This window comes from Leopardus geoffroyi, assembly GCF_018350155.1.
Source record: "Leopardus geoffroyi isolate Oge1 chromosome D3 unlocalized genomic scaffold, O.geoffroyi_Oge1_pat1.0 chrD3_random_Un_scaffold_43, whole genome shotgun sequence".
NCBI classification, from domain to species: domain Eukaryota; kingdom Metazoa; phylum Chordata; class Mammalia; order Carnivora; family Felidae; genus Leopardus; species Leopardus geoffroyi.
This window is the reverse complement of record NW_025543558.1, coordinates 250,069-268,294: the sequence shown is the minus strand read 5'-3', so window position 1 is coordinate 268,294 and position 18,226 is coordinate 250,069. Positions and strand designations below refer to the sequence as shown.

Here is an 18,226-nt window from a genome sequence, read left to right as displayed (position 1 = left end):
CATTCTTTAGTAGGGTGTTCTTTAACCTCCATGCTTTGGGAGGTTTTCCAGACTTTTTCCTGTGGTTCATTTCAAGCTTCATAGCCTTGTGGTCTGACAGCATGCATGGTACAATTTCAATTCTTGTATACTTATGAAGGGCTGTTTTGTGACCCAGTATATGACGTATCTTGGAGAAAGTTCCATGTGCACTCGAGAAGAAAGTATATTCTGTTGCTTTGGGATGCAGAGTTCTAAATAGATGTGTCAAGTCCATCTGATCCAATGTATCGTTCAGGGCCCTTGTTTCTTTATTGACCGTGTGTCTAGATGATCTATCCATTTCTGTAAGTGGAGTGTTAAAGTCCCCTGCAATGACCACATTCTTATCAATAAGGTTGCTCATGTTTATGAGGAATTGTTTTCTATATTTGGGGGCTCCTGTATTCGGCGCATAGACATTTATAATTGTTAGCTCTTCCTGATGGATAGGCCCTGTAATTATTATAAAATGCCCTTCTTCATCTCTTGTTACAGCCTTTGATTGAAAGTCTAGTTTGTCTGATATAAGTATGGCTACTCCAGCTTTCTTTTGGCTTCCAGTAGCATGATAAATAGTTCTCCATCCCCTCACTCTCAATCTAAAGGTGTCCTCAGGGCTAAAATGAGTCTCTTGTAGACAGCACATAGATGGGTCTTGGTTTTTTATCCATTCTGATACCCTGTGTCTTTTGGTTGGCGCATTTGGTCCATTTACATTCAGTGTTATTATAGAAAGATATGGGTTTAGAGTCCTTATGATGTCTGTATGTGTACAGTGTAGCCCCCCCAAAAAGGGCTTCTGTGTTGGTGCACCCGAATCATCTGCAGAGACACAACCACCCACCCTTGTTGAGCCCTTTTGTGACTCTGCACCATTGTGGTCGCCAGGCTCTGGCTGCTGTGCTCCTCGGAGACGGTGGTGGAGGCACATCTGAGAAGAGTGTATCTGGATGAGTGAAGGGGTTAGGAGGAAATGTCGCTTACTTGCGCACTGTGCTTCCGGAAAGGCCTTTTCCGGAGAGGTCGCTCGGGAGCTGAGGCTGACCGAGCACTCTCCCAGCAGTCTGACTCCGAGGCCAAAGGCCGGGGTCAAGGAGGAGCTTGGCTTTGTTGTGAGCGATGGAAGCGGAAGCGGAGCCAGGTGAGGCACCGGGCAGCTGGTGTTGGGACAGAACCTACCCCGTAAGGAGTTGGGTTTTCAGATAAGGGCCTGGGGTCGTTGTGTCCTCAGGGGGCAGGACCGGCATGATGTTGTTGAATTTTTTGAAAGCTGGTGCTGGTTCTGTGTGGATAGTGGGTTGGGGGAGGAGACAAGAATGGATGCAGTGTGGACGTCATTGGGTAGAGTGGCTCCTTCTATCGTGTGGGTTGAGCTCTAAGATTCGTGCTTTAGGCAACAGGTACAAGCCCCTCACATCACCCATCACATAAAGCACAGGACAGTGTGCGTCTTTATATCCTTTACAGAACTACGTAATGTGTAAAAGCAGCGTGTGTAATATTTACGTGTGTGGGTACAAGGCGTACACTAAAGCATTCACCTGTTCTGGAGAGCGTGGCAGGCACTGTACTAGGTGCTGAACGCTATGTGCTGCAGTTACCTCGCCCAGAGACGTATGTGGTTTTACGGAGAGCAATAGAAGGGCATGGGAGTGTGTGGTTCGGTGGAATAGGAGGAACGTGTGCACAGTGCGGCCGCAGGATGGCCGTTTTGTCCCATGGGTCGGCGTGGGTCAGACTCGGGGAGGCGGTTTTCCTTGGGAGGTTCGGCTGCCCTGTGTTCATGCACCCCACTCTGTCTCCCGGACGCCTTTCCAAGCACCTCGTAGTGAAGCTCCATCTGGGCGGACTGTGGGCTCTTGAGCTCCACACGGGCCACCACCCTCCTCCCCACACCTGTGCCTCCTCCTGGGAACAGAGCAGCTTGCTCCCTGGTCCGGTGGTCAGAAGCCAGGGAGATGGCTTTGCCTCTTTCCTGCTCTTCCCTCTCCCTGCTGGTCCGTGGGTCCTGTGGCGTGGAGCTTGCCTGTCTCAGAAGCCATCTGTGAGGTCTCTGGAGATCTGTACCCTGTCATCACTTGGGTGGACTCGGGGAGGGCCCGAGTCCTGCGGTCTTCCCTGCGCCGGCCCCACTCACCTCGCAGCAGCTTGGCTGTGGGGCGGGGGGCGCTTCCTGCTGTGCAGAGATGCTGGCGTCCTGCCCCATCCGTGTACAATACGCCTCGCTCTCTGAGAAGACGGCCTTTCTTTCTGAATCTGTGTCCTGCCTGCTGGCCCTTAGTGCCGGGTGTTGCCGAGCAACTTGGTCACTGACTCCTTTGGGGAAACACGTATGCCTTGTGTACGAGGACCGTCTAAACTTCTCCTTTTCTGCTCCTAGGTTGCTCAGTCAGTTAAGCGGCTGACTTTGGCCCCGTCATGAACTTTTTCTTGGCGAGGTAACCCCCGAGACGGGCTCTGAGCTGACAGCCCAGAGCCTGGAGTCTGCTTTCAATTCCTTGTCTCCCTCTCACTCTGCCCGTCCCCTGCTGCTCTCCGTCTCTAAGAAATAAAGAATGACATTAAAAAATTAAAACAGAAAATCTATTTCTAGTTTACTCTTTTCTGTTGTTCACAAAGGTCGTGCTTGCTTCGTTCTTCCCCAAGGATGAGTAGAGCTGACCGTGGAACAACTTGGTGTTCGGGGTTCCACCCTGCCCACGATTGAAAATCCGTGTATAACGTTTGGTCCCCAGAACACTTAACTGTTCAAACTCTCCTGTTGTCCAGTAACCTGAGTAGAAACAAAAACAGTGCATTAGCACCTGTGTCTTGTATGTGTTCTATACTCTATTCCTCGAGTCAAGTAATCGAGAGAAACAGTTTTACGTCACAGGGAAATAGGTGCACAGCTCTGCGCTGTATTGATCCCTAAGTGTATTCTCCGTTTGTTTCTAGAATGAATTGTCTATCAGAACCCACATCAGTGCTGCCTCAGGTGACACACTACGCTGTTGTTACGTGTATCATTAGCACTATGCGTCCGGAATGGGAGGAATTGGAAAGATTCCTGTGTATTCACGGATGTCACAATTCATGCGTTACCAGTGAAGGGTGAATGCTTCATGATGGCCTGGTGTAATCAGTACGATTGCTTCGTCATGGCCTAGGAGATACACGGGGGAATGAATGGTTACAAAGCTTTGCTAGCCTGCAGTTTTACAGCCCTATTCCTAATACAGCCTGGACACATTGTTACATTACAAAGACAGCCTGTGATAGTAGGCTGAGAGGCATCTTCTCTGGGCGGGGACAGAGAGAGGCCTGCCAGAAGGAAATGTCATGTTTGGAAAGCCAGGTTATGGAACAACACGTTATTCGTTTTCTGTCAGATCTTACTGCCCTTATGCCCGTGTGAGGATAGGCTGTCCGAGTGCACACAGTTCTCGCACACGATGTTCCTCCTGATGAACGCTTAGGTGGTGGTGACACACATGCGCCCCGGGCGGCCTGGCTGCATGCTCCCTCGATTTTCACGCACAGACGTGTGCATGGCAGGCGAAGTGGTTCACTGAGCACCTTGGTGAGGATTTGCTGTCTGGAAAGTGGGGGTGGGTCCTCACAAATGTGCTGATATGCAGACCTGCATGGGGTGGGGGGGACCCGCTAGCTGGGGCAGGCTTGGGCCTTGGGGCCCGGCGGTATGGGGGTGGAGGCGGGCACTGTCTGTGCAGCTTTCCAGAAGGGCCTTTCTGTTCCTGGCCAATGTTTCCGTAGACGGCTGGCTGGCTTTAGTCCCAGCGCCCTTGTCGTGGAAGGGTCCATGTGGGAAAGGAGCCGAGACTCTGCCGGATCACTCCTGGTGGCAGCGTGCTTTCCAGCGATGACACTTCCATGCCGCCTTCCTCGCCCTCCGTCTGCTTCGCCAGATCTCCTCTCTGTGCTGTCTTCTTCTGTGACCTCCTCTGGGCTTTTCTCTGTGCGCGTGACCTTCTGTAGGATACGCCTTTTGAATCCCTGCATCCCCCAACTCTTTTTCTTTTTCTTTTTGCCATATGCACAGTCTCATTCATGAGTTTCCTGATTGGCTGTGTCATAGGTCCTGGAAATCACGCACGTCGTATGGACAGTCATCTCTAGCAGGGATTTCTTGATTGTGTTGGGCTTGATGGTTTTCCCAGAGTGTTTTGTAACGTCCCTTGGCATCTTCCTGACTTTCATAATGTTCCCTCTGTGGCGGTTCTCTTTGGTAGCATTGACTGTCCTTCTTGTAAAGTGCCTGTGTCATGAGCCTCACAGATCCTCGTGGCCCCTGGTCCGCAGGCTGACTGAGACCCGCTGCGCTCCGGAGCGAGTGAGCCGCCAAGACACGATTGGTGGTGACCCGTGGGGTTCTGGGTGGCCAGGACTTTGTCCGATGTCAGAAGAACTTTGGAGGACAGTCCCTTGCTTTCAGCGTGCTTCCTGAGTTGAGGGACAGAGCCGGGATGGAACTGGTCCGGGGCAAGGGCTCTGGCTGTGCAGCCAGACCACTGGCCACTGGGACTTGTTGCCTTCAGGACCCTGGGGTGAGCTTCCTGCACAGGGCCAGCCGCCCTGATCACACCCCCGCCTGTATCCGCTCAGTCGGTAGCTGCTTCACCCCTTCCCACCCAACATCTTGGTGCTCACTTGTCTTTCTCGTGAATAAATGTCGTTTGTGGCATTTTCCCCCCGACGGGGCACCTCCTTCTGCACGAAAAACCTGTGCAGGCAGCCATGGTCTCCTCAACTGATTTTCTTGGGTTTTCACTTTTTGTGTTGGAGAGGTCGACATGCGGTGGATGGTAGTTCCTTCTTCTCTGCAATCTTCTCTGGGGCGTCTGGGAAACCGTGTGCTTCCTCTTCGTGGTAGAAGCTGCTTCTCCTATCGTCTGGACCATTTTAAAAGCCAAACCCCTTTCTAAAAGCACCAAGCTATCCTGTGCCTGCAGTGAAATGTGCCAGTTTTCGATCCTTCCCTTCCTTCTGCCTTACGTCGTGATGTCAGGTCTTCACTTGTCTTGCAGTTTGAGTTGAGTCTGCAGGTGTGCCCGTCTCACAGCAGTCCTACATCCACAGAGATGCCACATCTTCCACGCGAGACACAAAGATGTCTCACAAATAGCACCAGGTTTTTGCATGGGCTGGGGTAGCTGCAACGAGAGCTTCGAGAATTTCCCTTTCTTTGTGCCTCCGTGGTCCTCACGCTGGCCGGCTGGCAGCTGCAGCTGTGGACCTCGGTACATGTCAGGCCATTCAGCCTTTTCTTGTCATACCACGAGTCTTCTCTGCATCGCGGGAGCACGTCCAGCATCCCTGGGGACACTTCAAACGGGTCCCAGGCTGTAATTCAGGTTCATGGTATTGCCCTTAACACGGCGAAAATGACGCAGGAACCCTGAGAAATCACTTTTCCTGTGGTGCTTGATTTACTGGAGAAAGGAAGTGCTTACCAAGAGCCGAGTAGCAGATTTGTGGATTCGTGCAACACTTGAGGGGACCTCAATAGCAACAGGAGGTGGTGCACACTTCCCCCAGAGGACAGCGTCTGCTACAGCTCGTGTGATGCGGTTAGGACTTAATCCTGCGTCTCCACGTTTGTTTGCCTTTCTCTTGACTGCAAATGGCACCATGTAGGTACGGTCAGTTTCTGTGTGCAAGATGATACGTTTTATCTTGTGAGAGTAGGTTTGTGTATGTTTTCCCGATAGGAAATGCTCTCATAGCCTACTATCTGCGTATATTTCATGCACTCCTGGCCTCCCTTTTACTTACTAGTTTTGATACTTCGTAGCTGCTCAGCTCATCTGCCAGTCTTGCCAAACGTCACACATCTCCAGAAAAGTTTCCAATGTATTTATTGGAACAAAAATCCCCACATAGAAATGGGCCTGCACAGTCCTACATCAAGGATCAGATAGGCTTCTGTGGGTTCACCTTGTCAAGTCAGATTGCAAGGAACGTGGTCAGTTCTGTGGTAACATTCCCGTTGATTTGGAAAGACAGAGCATCGGACGTGGAAAGGGCTGATTTATGAAGGAACTTGAAGTATGTCACCAGTTTGTACTTGGATTTTCTAGAATTGCTGAAATCAACCACTCTCTCTTTGGAATGTCAGTTGATAAGTAAACCTTATCCCCTCATTTGTCCTACAGAGACAAAAGCTCTGGGGCGCCTGGGTGTCTCAGGGCGTTAAGCGTCTGACTCTTGGTTTCAGCTCAGGTCATGATGTCATGGTTCACGGATTGAGCCCTGTACCGGGCTCTGCGCTCGACTGACTGCAGAGTGTGCGTCCACCTCCTTGGAGCCCACCTGTACGCCATGTCCTGGTCGGGCGCCCAGTATTGGCGAGAGAGAAGCCCCACGCGGGGTGGTGGGCCCTGGCATCACTCTCCTCAGAAACCCTTCCTCCCTAAGATTTCCTGCTTGACTAAGGAAAGAAGTCGTAAACTCGCCCTTTCGCCAAGAGTCCTACCATCCTTTGTGAAAAGTCCATTGGGTATGGTTGAGTCTGATTGAGCCAGGTGTTCAGGCTAAGACAGCAGCTTTTGAGTACCGTCAGCCTTTCCCCACTGCCGCTCCACAAGCCTGCTTGCCAGACGAGGCCAGAGGCCGGGGACGGGCAGGAGGCTTCTCGGCCTGTTGCTCCCGAGTCAGCAGAGTTCCTGAGTCCTAGACCTGCCAGGCACCTGAAAATGTCTGTCCCCTTGAGTGTCGGTCCCTCCGAAAATCCCCGGGACTCCTGTGGGTGGTGAGGAGGGGACTGGTGTGTGTGATGCTACTTGAGGGTGGTGGGTGCTGGGACTCTGGAGGGCCACGGAGGCCTGGTGTGCTCTGGTAAAGACCCCCTGTGTCTCTCCACTTTTGTCCCCTCGCCGACCCCAGGAGTGTGCAGCTCTCGCTGCAGAGCTCCACACCTGCAGGGAGCAGCTCGTGCAGAGAGAGGAGGAGATCGCCAACCTGAAGGCGGAGAGAAACAACACCAGGGTCAGTAGGCGCACTGCCAGTGTCTTTAAACACAGGACACCATTCGCTCCCCTTGTCCACGTGTCCCCGTGGAGTTGGCCGGGACCTATTGTTCTCAAACCTTGTTTGATCCGTGAGGAGGAGTAAGGCTATTTTAACACATTCGAGGGGGTGGCTCCCTACCTGGGAACTGAATTGAAGGGATTCAGACTTGGTTTTGCATTTGGTGACCTTGAGGCCCGGAATTGAAGGTGTTCTTGAAACACGGTTTTCCTTTTGCCTCTCCCGCCAGCTGCTGCTGGAACATTTGGAGTTGCTCGTCTCCAGGCACGAGAGAGCTCTTCAAAAAACAGTCATACGGCGACAGGCGAAGCCTCCGGCCGGCGTGTCCAGTGAGGCGGAGGTGCTCAAGGTGCTCAACTCCATATTGGAGAAGGACAAGACCGAGGCTGAAACGGTGTGCCTAGCCACGGCGGTCCTCAATTTGTGCACATGCTGTGTGTTGTGGGCACACTTTGTGTGTTTGTGTGACTGGAGTTTCCTTTTCATCTTCTCGAATTCTTGTAAGAAGACAGGTCTGTATGGTCAAAAAGCAGTAGTTGGTGGCAATGTTGTGTGTATCGATTGGCTAGTACAAATTGCATAATGTAATTTCTTTCGGGGAAGATTTGTCTCCCATGTAAAATTGAAAGCGGTTAACAGGCAAGTTTGTGAACAGGAGCATCCGTGAAAACCCTTCCCAGCATTCTGTCATGTTATTTGAGGCGAAGGGGATCTTAGGGTAACTGTATAGTAAGGACTAACGAAACACCTCTGTGTACAAACTCAATCCCTTTGTTTTTCCAGGTAAGAGAGCAGTTACGTGTGGCACTGGAGGGGTGTAGTTTCGTAGAAGAAGAATTAGGGGCCACACGCAGAGTTCAGCTCCAGACCTCATCCCAGGATTTGGTTGGAGGGGGTTTCCTTTTTATCCATTGTTTTTAAAACAACATATGAAGACTAGCAGTGGGGGCCCTCACACGTTGCTTCCCTTTCTGAGTTTCAAAGGTGCAGAGCCAGATGAAAGAGCTCCTGGCTACCCTGTGCACTCTCGTGGCCAAGCTGGAAGAGGACCTGGACGTCTCCAGGAAAGACCTCATCCTTTCGGAAGCAATGAACACCATATTACAAAGAGATGTCCGTGAAGTGAGTGTCAGTTGAAGTGGCCACGCCGTCGTCGAGCCAAACGTGGGGTGTTTGGTTCGGCCTTGCCCAGCGTGTCCTTCGTCTCCCACGGGTTTTGAACGTTTGGAGTTTGGTAGAAGTAGCAGCAGAACGGGACGTGACTCCGGGGCCTGGGCGGGCTGCCTCCCCGTCTGCGTGGTGGCATCTGTCCTCCCTGGGCTCTCCCCTGCAGAGGCCTGGCGGGCAGGCGGCGGAGTGGCCTCGGGTGTGGAGTGTGGGCCACCTGAGCTCGGCCCATGCCGTGCTCTCGGTCCGTTTTGGGAACACACTCGGCACGTAGGAACCAGCGTGGTGCTGCCAGGTCGCTTCCGGGGGCACGACCGTGCGAGGGCGGCTCTGCCGAGGGGCCGTCACGGCCGCCTCTGCCGCCCTGCCCTCCTCCCGGGGGTTCCGTGCTCCTGGTCGTGGCGGTCAGAGTGAGCGAGGGGCAGCCCGCTGGTCCCGGTGTAAGGTCATGGAGGAGTGCGGCCGCTTCTGCACGTGTGGTCGTCGATGGGAATCTGATCATTGTCACAGAAACTAGTAAGGGTAGGATGGTTTCTCTGTGCCTCCTCCTGTCACTGTGAGCTGCCCTTTGCAGACAGTCCCCGCACACCCCACCCCCAGCCCGGCAGTGCCACCTCGGGAAGACCCTGTCAGACCCTCGAGGGTGTACGTGCACGAGCAGTCTGTTTAGTACCTTAGTGTGGGTGAGGTCGTGTCAGAATTTAAAACAAAAGTATTTGCAGAAATTATATAACCCGTTCAGTGAAGTTGTTGTTTGGCAAAGGTGGGGAGAGACCCCTCAGCAGAGTTCAATATGCAGAGAATTCAGAAAATCATTTCTTAGGACTCATCACTTTCACTCTTGAGCCTGCTGACATAAATTGCTTAGTAAACACGGAGGGCTGGAGGAGGAATCCTTCGGGTGGTGGACAAGAAACGCAGGGCAGGACGTCCTGGTTCCATTTGCAGTGTCAGATAGCATGGGATACAATGTTGTTACAGGGTTAGGCTATAGAAGATGACTTCCAGTTATATGAAAGGTGGAGTTTGGCTTCCATTTGTTAACCCTGCTGCTTCAACTTTGTGGTCATTGGATGAGATTTCATCCACCTTTTCCCCGGAAAAAGGATGGTTGTCTCATGGTGTGTGCCTCCAGAGGCAAGTCGCTGTTGTGTGCAAAGCTCAACGGTGTCCGGAGGCAACCGAGGTTGTGACTTCCGGGAGACTCTATTATCCGTTTGTCTTTGAACACATGGGAAAGAATAAGCCTGGGTAACTGGTCAGAATCCCGAGCAGCCTCCGCACTGTCGGCACAGAGCCTGACGCGGGGCGCCAACTCACAAAGCGACACCGGCTGAGCCACCCAGGTGCCCCGAGGATGCTACTTTTCTGTTTGTTTGGAAAATGAGGACTTCGCCCGGTTTTTGTGTCTGGAGTGTGTTAATGTGTCGTACGCTGATTCTTTCCCTGTTTTCCCTCTGAAATACCTGCTGTAGGCCACGGCCCAGAAGGAAGACATGCAAGAGAGGATCACTACCCTTGAGAAGCGCTGCCTCAGGGCACAGCAGGAAGCCACCTCTCTGCACGACCTCAAGGATAAACTTGAAAACGAGATCGCAAAGAAGGACTCTCTGCATCGACAGGTCGTTGGTTTCGTTGAACTTCATTCCACTTTTATTAATTATTTTTGAGAGAGGGAGCCAGAGTGAGAGAGAGAGAGCGAGCGAGCATGAGCAGTGGAGGGCCAGAGAGGGAGAGAGGGAGACACAGAATCCAAAGCAGGCTCCAGGCTCTGAGCTGTCAGCACAGAGCACGAGGCGGGGTTGACCCCATGAGCTATGAGATCATGACCTGAGCCGAAGGTGGACGCTTAACCGACTGAGCCACCTCGGCTTCCCTAAAAGTCCTTTAACAAAAAATCTCGTGTCTATGTTTTCCACGTTGAAGTTTTCCGCGTTTTTGGTCAAGAGGGAGAGTGTTTTTGTTGAATAATGGTACACTTCCAAAAAGAACTCAACTGGCATCAGGCATGCTCTCAGAAGCTCTGTGCTGGCTGATGTGCCCACCTCAGAATGTCCTATGTAGCGAGCCCTCGGACCACAGTATAAATATGTTTACGAAGGGTTAGGACCGAACCCTTCTCTCCTTAACTGGTCAGGAAGCACGAGCAAGCTCCTCCAGAAGATGGGTTTTCTTTAATGTGTGGGAACTTTGTTGAAGATACTGAAGAAGAGCAAAGAGTTGGGCAAGACATGTTTTGCGTAGTGAAACGAGGACCAAGGCAGTGGGTGACTCCTTGCAGAAAGGAAAGGGTTACTCTGAAGCACCTACCAAACTGTTGGCTTCAGTCAGAACTAACAGTAGATCTCTGCATTTAGATTTTGTTTCACTTTATTGAAAATGGAAACGGAGAGAAGACTTGCTACGCTTTGATGCTTTGCCTTCATTTCCTAGACTGAGGCTCAAAACCGCCAGTTGCAAGAGCGCCTGGAGGTGGCGGAGCGGAAGCTGCAGCAGACCCCGAGGAAGGCCAAGTCGCTGCCCGAGGTGGAAGCCGAGCCGGCCCAGAGGGTGGCCACCCTCTGCAAGGTGGGGCCCCCGTTTCCTTCTGGGTCCCATGGTGGGAATGTCATTTTCATGGCGGTCCGTTCTTGTATCTCATCTCTCACCGGTAACGTCGGCGTGCCAAATTCCACGAACCGGCTGAGATCTGGTTTCGGTGCTACTTTGTCTGAGATTGGAATGCTTTTCAAACGGCAGGCATCATCCCCAGTTTTGTTCCCTCCGGTTTTGTCCGACGTGTGCTGTTTGCCGTTGGTTGCATCCAAGACTCACTGCTTTTCAGAGTTAAGTCAGCGACTCAAAGCTCAAGATAGTAGCCTTGGGTAAGAGAAGGACAGGGGTGCCTGGCTGGCTCAGTCAGTGGAGCTTGGGACTCTTGATCTCAGGGTCATGAGTCTGAGCTCCCCGTTGGGTGTAGAGCTTACCGAAGGAAAAAAAAAAACAAAAAAAGCATAGAATTTTTCCGAGAAATGAGAAAATCCTATCCTCTTTTAAACAGAATCGTTTTTATGTGAAACATTCTTAAATGTTCATTTATTTTGAGACAGACAGAGAGAGCGAGCATGGGCACATACATGAGCAGGGGAGGGGCAGAAAGAAGGAGATAGAATGCCATGTAGGCTCCATGCTATCAGCACCGAGCCTGACACAGGGCTCGAACGCCCAAACCTTGAGGTCATGACCTGAGCTGAAGCCAAGAGTCAGAACCCGACTGACTGCGCCACCCAGACACCCCTGTAAGAAATAAATCTTTAAGGAATTCCCTCGGAGGTTCCACAAATAGAGTCGAGGAACGTGCCCGACACAGTCCCTGCCCTCCCAGTTCTCACAGCCCTCACCACCCACAGAGGAAGGCAGCAGTTGAAGAGGGAGTTTCCAGATATGATGTGGTCGGTGCTGGGATCGAGTGATGCACACAGGACTAGGGAGCCCGTGACTGGGCAGCCAGTCCATCCTTCCAGAACCTGGGCTGAGGGAACCTGTAGCAGGGAGCCTGTCGGTGCTTCTGTGTCACCGGTTCGAGTGCAGTGAGGGTCCCAGTGGGAAGGGGGTGGGGTCGTCACGGGATAATGACCCTCAAGGCTGCCATCAAGTCGGGCAGGCGGCATTGGGCGCCCACAGGCCCAGGCTCCAACAGAGCCTCTCCTCCTTGGTGATCTGCATGTCAAGTCTCCGTTTCTTTTCTCGCCTGTCCTGTCTCCTGTTCCTGGTCAGCCGTGTAGCCCGACCCTTTGTCTTTGGACACTCTGCTGCTGAGGAAGCTAAATTGTTGGAAGTAACTTCCCAGCTTAGGAAGGCAGCACGCCTGTTTGCTCTTTCCGCTTGCTGCTTCCTCCTGTCCGTGCTGAGTGGACAGGGGTGTCTCCCGGGGGACGAGGCACCGTCCAAGGATCCGGGACCCGGGGTGGGGACGAGACCATTGCCTACCCCCGGTCACCAGCATGGAAGCCCACTGCTTCCCACTGGCAGGCATGAGGCCTGTAGGGACTGTGAGCAGGCAGAAGGCCGCTCACAGCATGTCGTGCGTAGGCACAGCGTGTGGTGTGGGGCAGCCAGCTCTTCTGACCCCGCTGTCGCCCACAGGCCGAGCAGAGGCGTGGCAACATCGAGGAAAGGCTGCGCCAGATGGAGGCCCAGCTGGAGGAAAAGAACCAAGAACTGCAGCGGGTACGTGTCCGAGCGGAGCAGCCGCTTTTCTGTTGCCTGCTCCCAAGGAAAGAGGTGCCAGCAGGTGTGGCTTAGAGATGAGGAAGCCCGAGCCTGGAGGGACTGTCCATTGCCTAGCCTGCGGGTGTGTCCTGTGGGCTCTTCCTCTTCCCTGGGCCCCCCGACTGCAGGGCACATGTGTACTCCGTACCCCACGGCCCTCCGCCCGGCAGGAGCCCCTGAATCCTGCCGGCCTGTCCTCGCCGCTTCTGTTTTGGGTTAATTCAGGATATGCGGTAGAAACAAGTTTTTAAACCATACGATCGATGAGAGTTCTATAAAACACAGACCCGTGAACCTTGCGGTTACGTTCGGAAATTACTTGAGGTAAATACAAGTTTCCATTACAAAACGTTCAGGAGATGTGTGAATTTCACGAAAAACAGGTGAAAGTCTTTCTCACCACTGAATCTTTCCCAAAGTGGATTTTTTTTTTAATCTTTCGGTTTTGTCAATGGATTCATTTCTTTCCCCCTGAGGCCAGATCCGAGCTTCTGTTTCCGCCCCGGAATATTCCTCCTCCCGTGTGTAGATGAGCTGATCCCCTTAAGAATATGCTCTTTCCTGCATGTGCATCTGCCTCCTGAGCCCATCTGAGAGCTAATAACGAGGACATTCGTGAGGGCCCATGCGTGTTTTGTTTCCCAGAAACAAAGGGACCTGCTAAGTGATGACCCCTGGGAAGCAGGTTCCTGCGTTTCTGTGCCCCGCTAGGTCGGTGCTGGCAGTGACGCACAAGCACGCCAAAGAGTGCCGTGGGAAGGGGCAGCCGAGGACGGCGTGCGTGTGGGTCACACCGCTGGTCATTCGCACGCCTGAGCCGGTGTTCGCACTTTGGCTTGAAGCCTGCGTCTTCTCTTTCAGGTAAGGCAGAGAGAAAAACTGAAAGACGAGACTAATCAATGTCTCTCAGACACTATCGACCAACTCCTTGACGACTCGGACCAGCGTCTGAAGCGTCATCTGAAAGAGAGAATGGCTGCCGTGGAAGATAAGGTAGGACATGAGAGACAGCGGCTGAGTGCCCCCGTCCTCACAGAGGAGACGCTCACGTTGTGATCCTGAGGAGCAGCGTGGAGCAGAGGCTAACAGCCACTGTAGAAAGTAGAAATGATTCTTTCACGCGGAAAAACTGCAGGCTGTTAGCCACTGTCTGCGTTAAGTTCCCAGTGTCCTGTCCCTGCCCGACGTATGTGTGCGGGAAGGTGCGTCTCACTGTCTAGAAGAGGAGTATGGTCTGGGGAGAGCCCGAGAGGAAGTATTTTAGGCTTTTACTAACTGAGACGTAAGGAGTAAGCTAGCTTCATGCTAATCAAAGATGGGCACAGAACCAGCCATAGGCAGTATATAACTAAGGGGAGGGGCCGTGTGCCGATAACCCTTTGTTGCTAGGACCCGGCGGTGGCTGGATGTGGTCGGCAGGCCCTCGTTTGCCACCCCTGTGCTGGAACCTTCGGCCTGGTTCTTGTCTGGGGAGCTAATTTCTACCTCTTTTGTCCAGACGGACCGCTAGGAGTGCGCAGTTGTGTCAAGCACTTAACCAGCTGAAAACAGAGTTTCTCCTGTTCCATCTCCTGCCTTCCCTCTTTTCATCTGGGTTGGAAAGAGTCTAAGCCTGGACTCTTACACCATCATAACGGATACACTTGAGGTGTAACGGGAGGGAAGCAGTATCATAGGATCTCTGTGAGAGAAGCTCTGGTGGTGACAGTTGGACGCAGACCTGATACTACCGGTTCTGGTTACACCTGTGTCCCTGTAGATGAGCCCAGAATCTTCCCTCAGATTGGCACTTGCAGACACCAGTGAGCAATGCTAATTACACGGCACACTTGTTTTGGGTAAAACCCATCATGAGGTGCGTTATTATACCCCACGTGAGGTTCTACCTTGATCACTGGGGCCAGCCTTTCGGTAGAATAGTTGTATGTGAGATTGGAAGTATATGTACGAAACTTAGGTCAGGTTTCCCAAGTGACTGAGGCATCACAGACCCTAAAAGCTAGTACAAACCAGTGTACCTGCTGCAAGTAAACTTAGGAACCTGTCACACTTACAGTCAGACGGTGATCCGTGAAGAAATTGCACATGGACAAAGTATGAGTAAAGGCTGTTACTGCAGTTTCACAGACAGCATTTCACTCTGTGGTCATGTGACCCTGTTCGTTGGTATGGCCATCCGCTCCATGCCTTGTCTGTGGCGCTGCGTTATCGTAAAGAGAAACGTAGGCATGCTCTAGCATGTGGAACGTTTGAAAGAATCAACACTAAAGGACTGTCAGTACCTTTCTCAGAAGTCTCTGTTAGGAGAAGTTGGCAATCTGAAACCAGTTAGAAGAAACGCAACGTGAGAAGGTATTTCCATCTCTCACTCATTCAGTGATCGGTTGAGACTGGAAAGGAGCAGGTGTCCTGTGGGGCTCACACTTCCTCCAAGGCGAGCCACCAATGTGCTTTCGAGCGGCCCCACGCTCGCAAGTCTGAATAGCACGCATGTGGCGGACTTGGAGCCGAGCAGCCTATGGGGTTCAGATTTCTGAGTCCCTTCGGGGGTTCGCTCGAAAGCTAAAATGTTCGCGTAAACCGTTCGTTGAGTGCAGCGTTGCCCAGCAGGAAGGTAACAGGTGACACGGGCGTCATCCCAAGGGTTCTCGCGGCTGCATTTGAAATGGTCAAACAGACGGGTGATGTTAGTTTTCATGTAGCCCGATGCAGGCAACATGTTATTGTGTCATGTAAATAGTGTAGACGTGAAGGAGCTACTCTACAATGTTTTTCCACATTTCAGTCCTTGCAACCCACGGGGCGTCTCACGGTTCCATCCCCTGTGGTCGGGACCAGCCCCATTTTGGGCGCTCAGTTAGCCACGTGCGGCGGTGTCTCCGGCCTGGGACGGCACTGCCTCTGGGGTAGTTGTGTGACCGAAGCTCCTCGTCGGTTTTGCTCCCTGGGGCTGCGTGTGCAGACGTGAGGCTGGGCTGCAGAGGGTCCACGACGGAGCACGTGCCTATTGCACAGAAGGGCTATTCCCCCACCGCCCAGAAAGTCCTGCTCCTCTCTACATAATTAGGAAGAAGTCCTAGTGGCTCGGTGTTTCTCCTCTGTAACCTTGCTATGCCTGAGACCTAACTGTTCAGTAGGGTTTAGGACGTCCACTTGGTGATCCGGGTGTTTACTGGAGGACTCTCGGAGAGAACGGTCTTGGGGTTTGTAACTGCTGAATTTACCCATCGTGGTTATGATGGTCAGCATTTCAGCACACTTGATGCAACTAGTGCTTTCCATTTTTTCTTGAATTCTAATGAACCTACACTGTTGTATCAGTTTCAAGTAGACAGCATACCGTTTCAACAATTGCACACGTAACTCTGTGCTCGTCACCATCGCTGTGGTCACCGTGTGTCACCATACAGGGTCCTTAGGGTATCACGGACCGTATTCCCTGGACTGTGCTTTTCATCCCCGAGACGGCCTTATTTGATATCTGGATGCTGATGCCTCCTAATCACCATCATCTCTTTTGCCCACCGCCCCTACTCTCCTCTCCTCTGGCCACTACCAGTTTGTGCTCTGTGTTGAACGGACTCTTGATGCAAAGAATCGTTAACCTTGCTTGCAACGAGTGTCGTTGTCGTTTGCTGCTTTGCAGGATCGCCTTCTACGGAAGATGGAAGCAGTGAGTGGTATATTAAAGCGGGCAAGACCAAGAGGCTCTTCACTTCACCACGGGTATGACATTTCCCGGTTCACAGATCTGTTTGAGATGCGGCTGGGGGCGGCTTCCCTCTGTCACCAGTATGACCCGAACCAGCTCATGGTTCCAAAGTAGAACCGTGGGTGTGCTATGGTATGACCCGAACCGGATCAGAGTTACACACAATAACCCTGAGTGTGTTGTAGTCTGACGCGATCCATTTTCCAGGTACCAGCTAACTGATGATGGGGCGGGGCTGGGGGGGACACTGCCCTTCACCATGCCTAACATGAACCACCTCACAAACACATACGTTAGCACCTGCTGTGTATCTTCCAGAGGAATCCCTTGGCCGAATGGGCAGAGTGACTGGATGTAGCTCAGGGAGCCGGTAGCTTAGTAGTTGGCAAGAGGGAGAAGTAAAACCTCATTCCAGACGTTAGGTTTGGAATCTCAGGAGACCGGGAGGCATGACAGAGCTCACAGCCATGGGAGGAGGAGTGGAAGTTAGGGGAAGTTCTGTTCGTGTTTGGGTGGGTTTATTTGCGGCCTCCCTCCACCGAGTGTGGCGGTGATGGTGTGGGGCTAGGAGGGGTCCAGCGTGCCAGGTTCGGCCCAGCATCCCTGGAAGCTATGGTCCCTTCCGCAAGGCCAGTGGGGTCACCATGGGAGTGCACACGTGGCCATGGTTGTGAAGGTCACCTTGACATTGGTGGGGTTAGCGCAGTGCTCGCAGTTTCTTATATTTTTGAAAAGACTGGAGAATGACATGTAATCGCCGTAACTCTGTCGGGACGTTGGTGAGTCGCCTGTGAGGGCGCGGGTCAGCCGGCTTGTGAGCTGCGTCCCGCAGACAGTAATTGTCAGCAAGGTATTAAAAGGTTTGCTTGCTTCTTTGTAGGAAATGGGTACCATGTGAGAGTCATTCTGGTGTGACGGTGCCTCGAGTAGCTGACTGGGCCCCCTTAGGTGCAGGGGGCAGGCTCCGGCTCCAAAGGCAGGCCCCCTCAGGCCTCACTGGGGTCTGTGCGGCTGTCGACGGGGGCTGTCGGGAGAGTCGAGGGTGTGCTGCGGCTGTCCTTGTTGAGCCTGCTTGTAGGAGAGAGAAGTCAGTGCAGGTAGAGTCACAAGCGGCGCTCCCTGTCCATGGAACTACTGGTGGCACAGCGAATGTGTGTCCGGAGAGAGAAGCACACGGGAAGATCCGGGCACAGAGCAGCCTCTTGGGTGGCTGACGGAGATCCTGGCCAGCAAGACACCCGTGTGCTGAGTGTCACCGTTCCAGGGCTTGAAGACGGGTATGTGTGAGGAGGCCAAGGGAGCAAACAGTGGATGCGGTGCAGGCCCCTCGAGTGCATGTTGGAGTTCTCAAGGGAAGGGGCTGTGCAGGCCCCTGGAGGGTGGCACCCTGGGGCAGTTGCCATAAGAGGGACGTCCACGCCCGGCACCCGCCTGAGGTGAGCTGGCCGAGGAGAAGGATAGAGAGGATCGCAGTGCTCCCGTGGTTGCGGAGGCATTGGCCGCGGTCACAGGTGGCCTTGTGGTCAGAAGACCCCGGGCAGGAGACTGGCTGAGGAACAGGGTGTGTTTGAAGCCGTCTCACAATGTGGTCTCTCGTGTGGTGGCAGAAGAGAGGCTGGTGGGAGCTGTGTCACCGTGAGCGGCCGGGGGCCGTGGGGACGAGACTGAGAAGGCGGCAGGCAGGCTGGACAGCTGAGCCCTCCTGGCACGACCTCACAGCCACGTCTTCTGTTTGGGTCCTCCTCTAGCAAGATGACACGGTCTGGGTTGCAGAGGAAAAGAAAGGTGACGGACCAACTTCCACACGCAGGCGGGGCAGATGGGAGAGAGCTCTGGGATAGGACTGGATGCAGGGTGGTGGGGTCGGGAGCCAGGGAGCCTGAGATAGGGTGTCAGAGTCAGGGGACACACGCGAACCTCGGAGGAGCCACGAACCATGCCAGGTCACATGCGGGGTGGCGTGTGTGGCTCTCCCCGATTGGCGATGTGTCGGGGCCCCACAGCGGTGAAGCTAGACCACCTGAGCTCAGGTGAGCAGTTGTTCTG

General features: G+C 53.1%; 1 protein-coding gene across 1 annotated transcript; it reads left to right on the top strand.

Moving 5' to 3' along the window:
• The first annotated feature begins 979 nt into the window (after nt 1-979).
• LOC123595680 (liprin-alpha-1-like) lies at nt 980-13,524 on the top strand. Its single transcript, XM_045473355.1, has 8 exons — nt 980-1,162; nt 6,907-7,008; nt 7,280-7,444; nt 8,035-8,172; nt 9,693-9,839; nt 10,651-10,785; nt 12,343-12,426; nt 13,330-13,524. The coding sequence occupies exons 1-8, from the start codon at nt 995-997 to the stop codon at nt 13,522-13,524; spliced, it is 1,134 nt and encodes a 377-aa protein (XP_045329311.1). The 5' UTR covers nt 980-994.
• Nucleotides 13,525-18,226: the final 4,702 nt, after the last annotated feature.

Excerpts from the sequence above, each read along its gene's own strand:
- LOC123595680 (XM_045473355.1), top strand. The coding sequence starts at position 995 with ATGTCGCTTACTTGCGCACTGTGCTTCCGGAAAGGCCTTTTCCGGAGA. Across the intron at positions 7,009-7,279 it reads CGGAGAGAAACAACACCAGG|CTGCTGCTGGAACATTTGGA; the intron begins GTCAGTAGGCGC and ends CTCTCCCGCCAG. Across the intron at positions 10,786-12,342 it reads GGGTGGCCACCCTCTGCAAG|GCCGAGCAGAGGCGTGGCAA; the intron begins GTGGGGCCCCCG and ends TGTCGCCCACAG.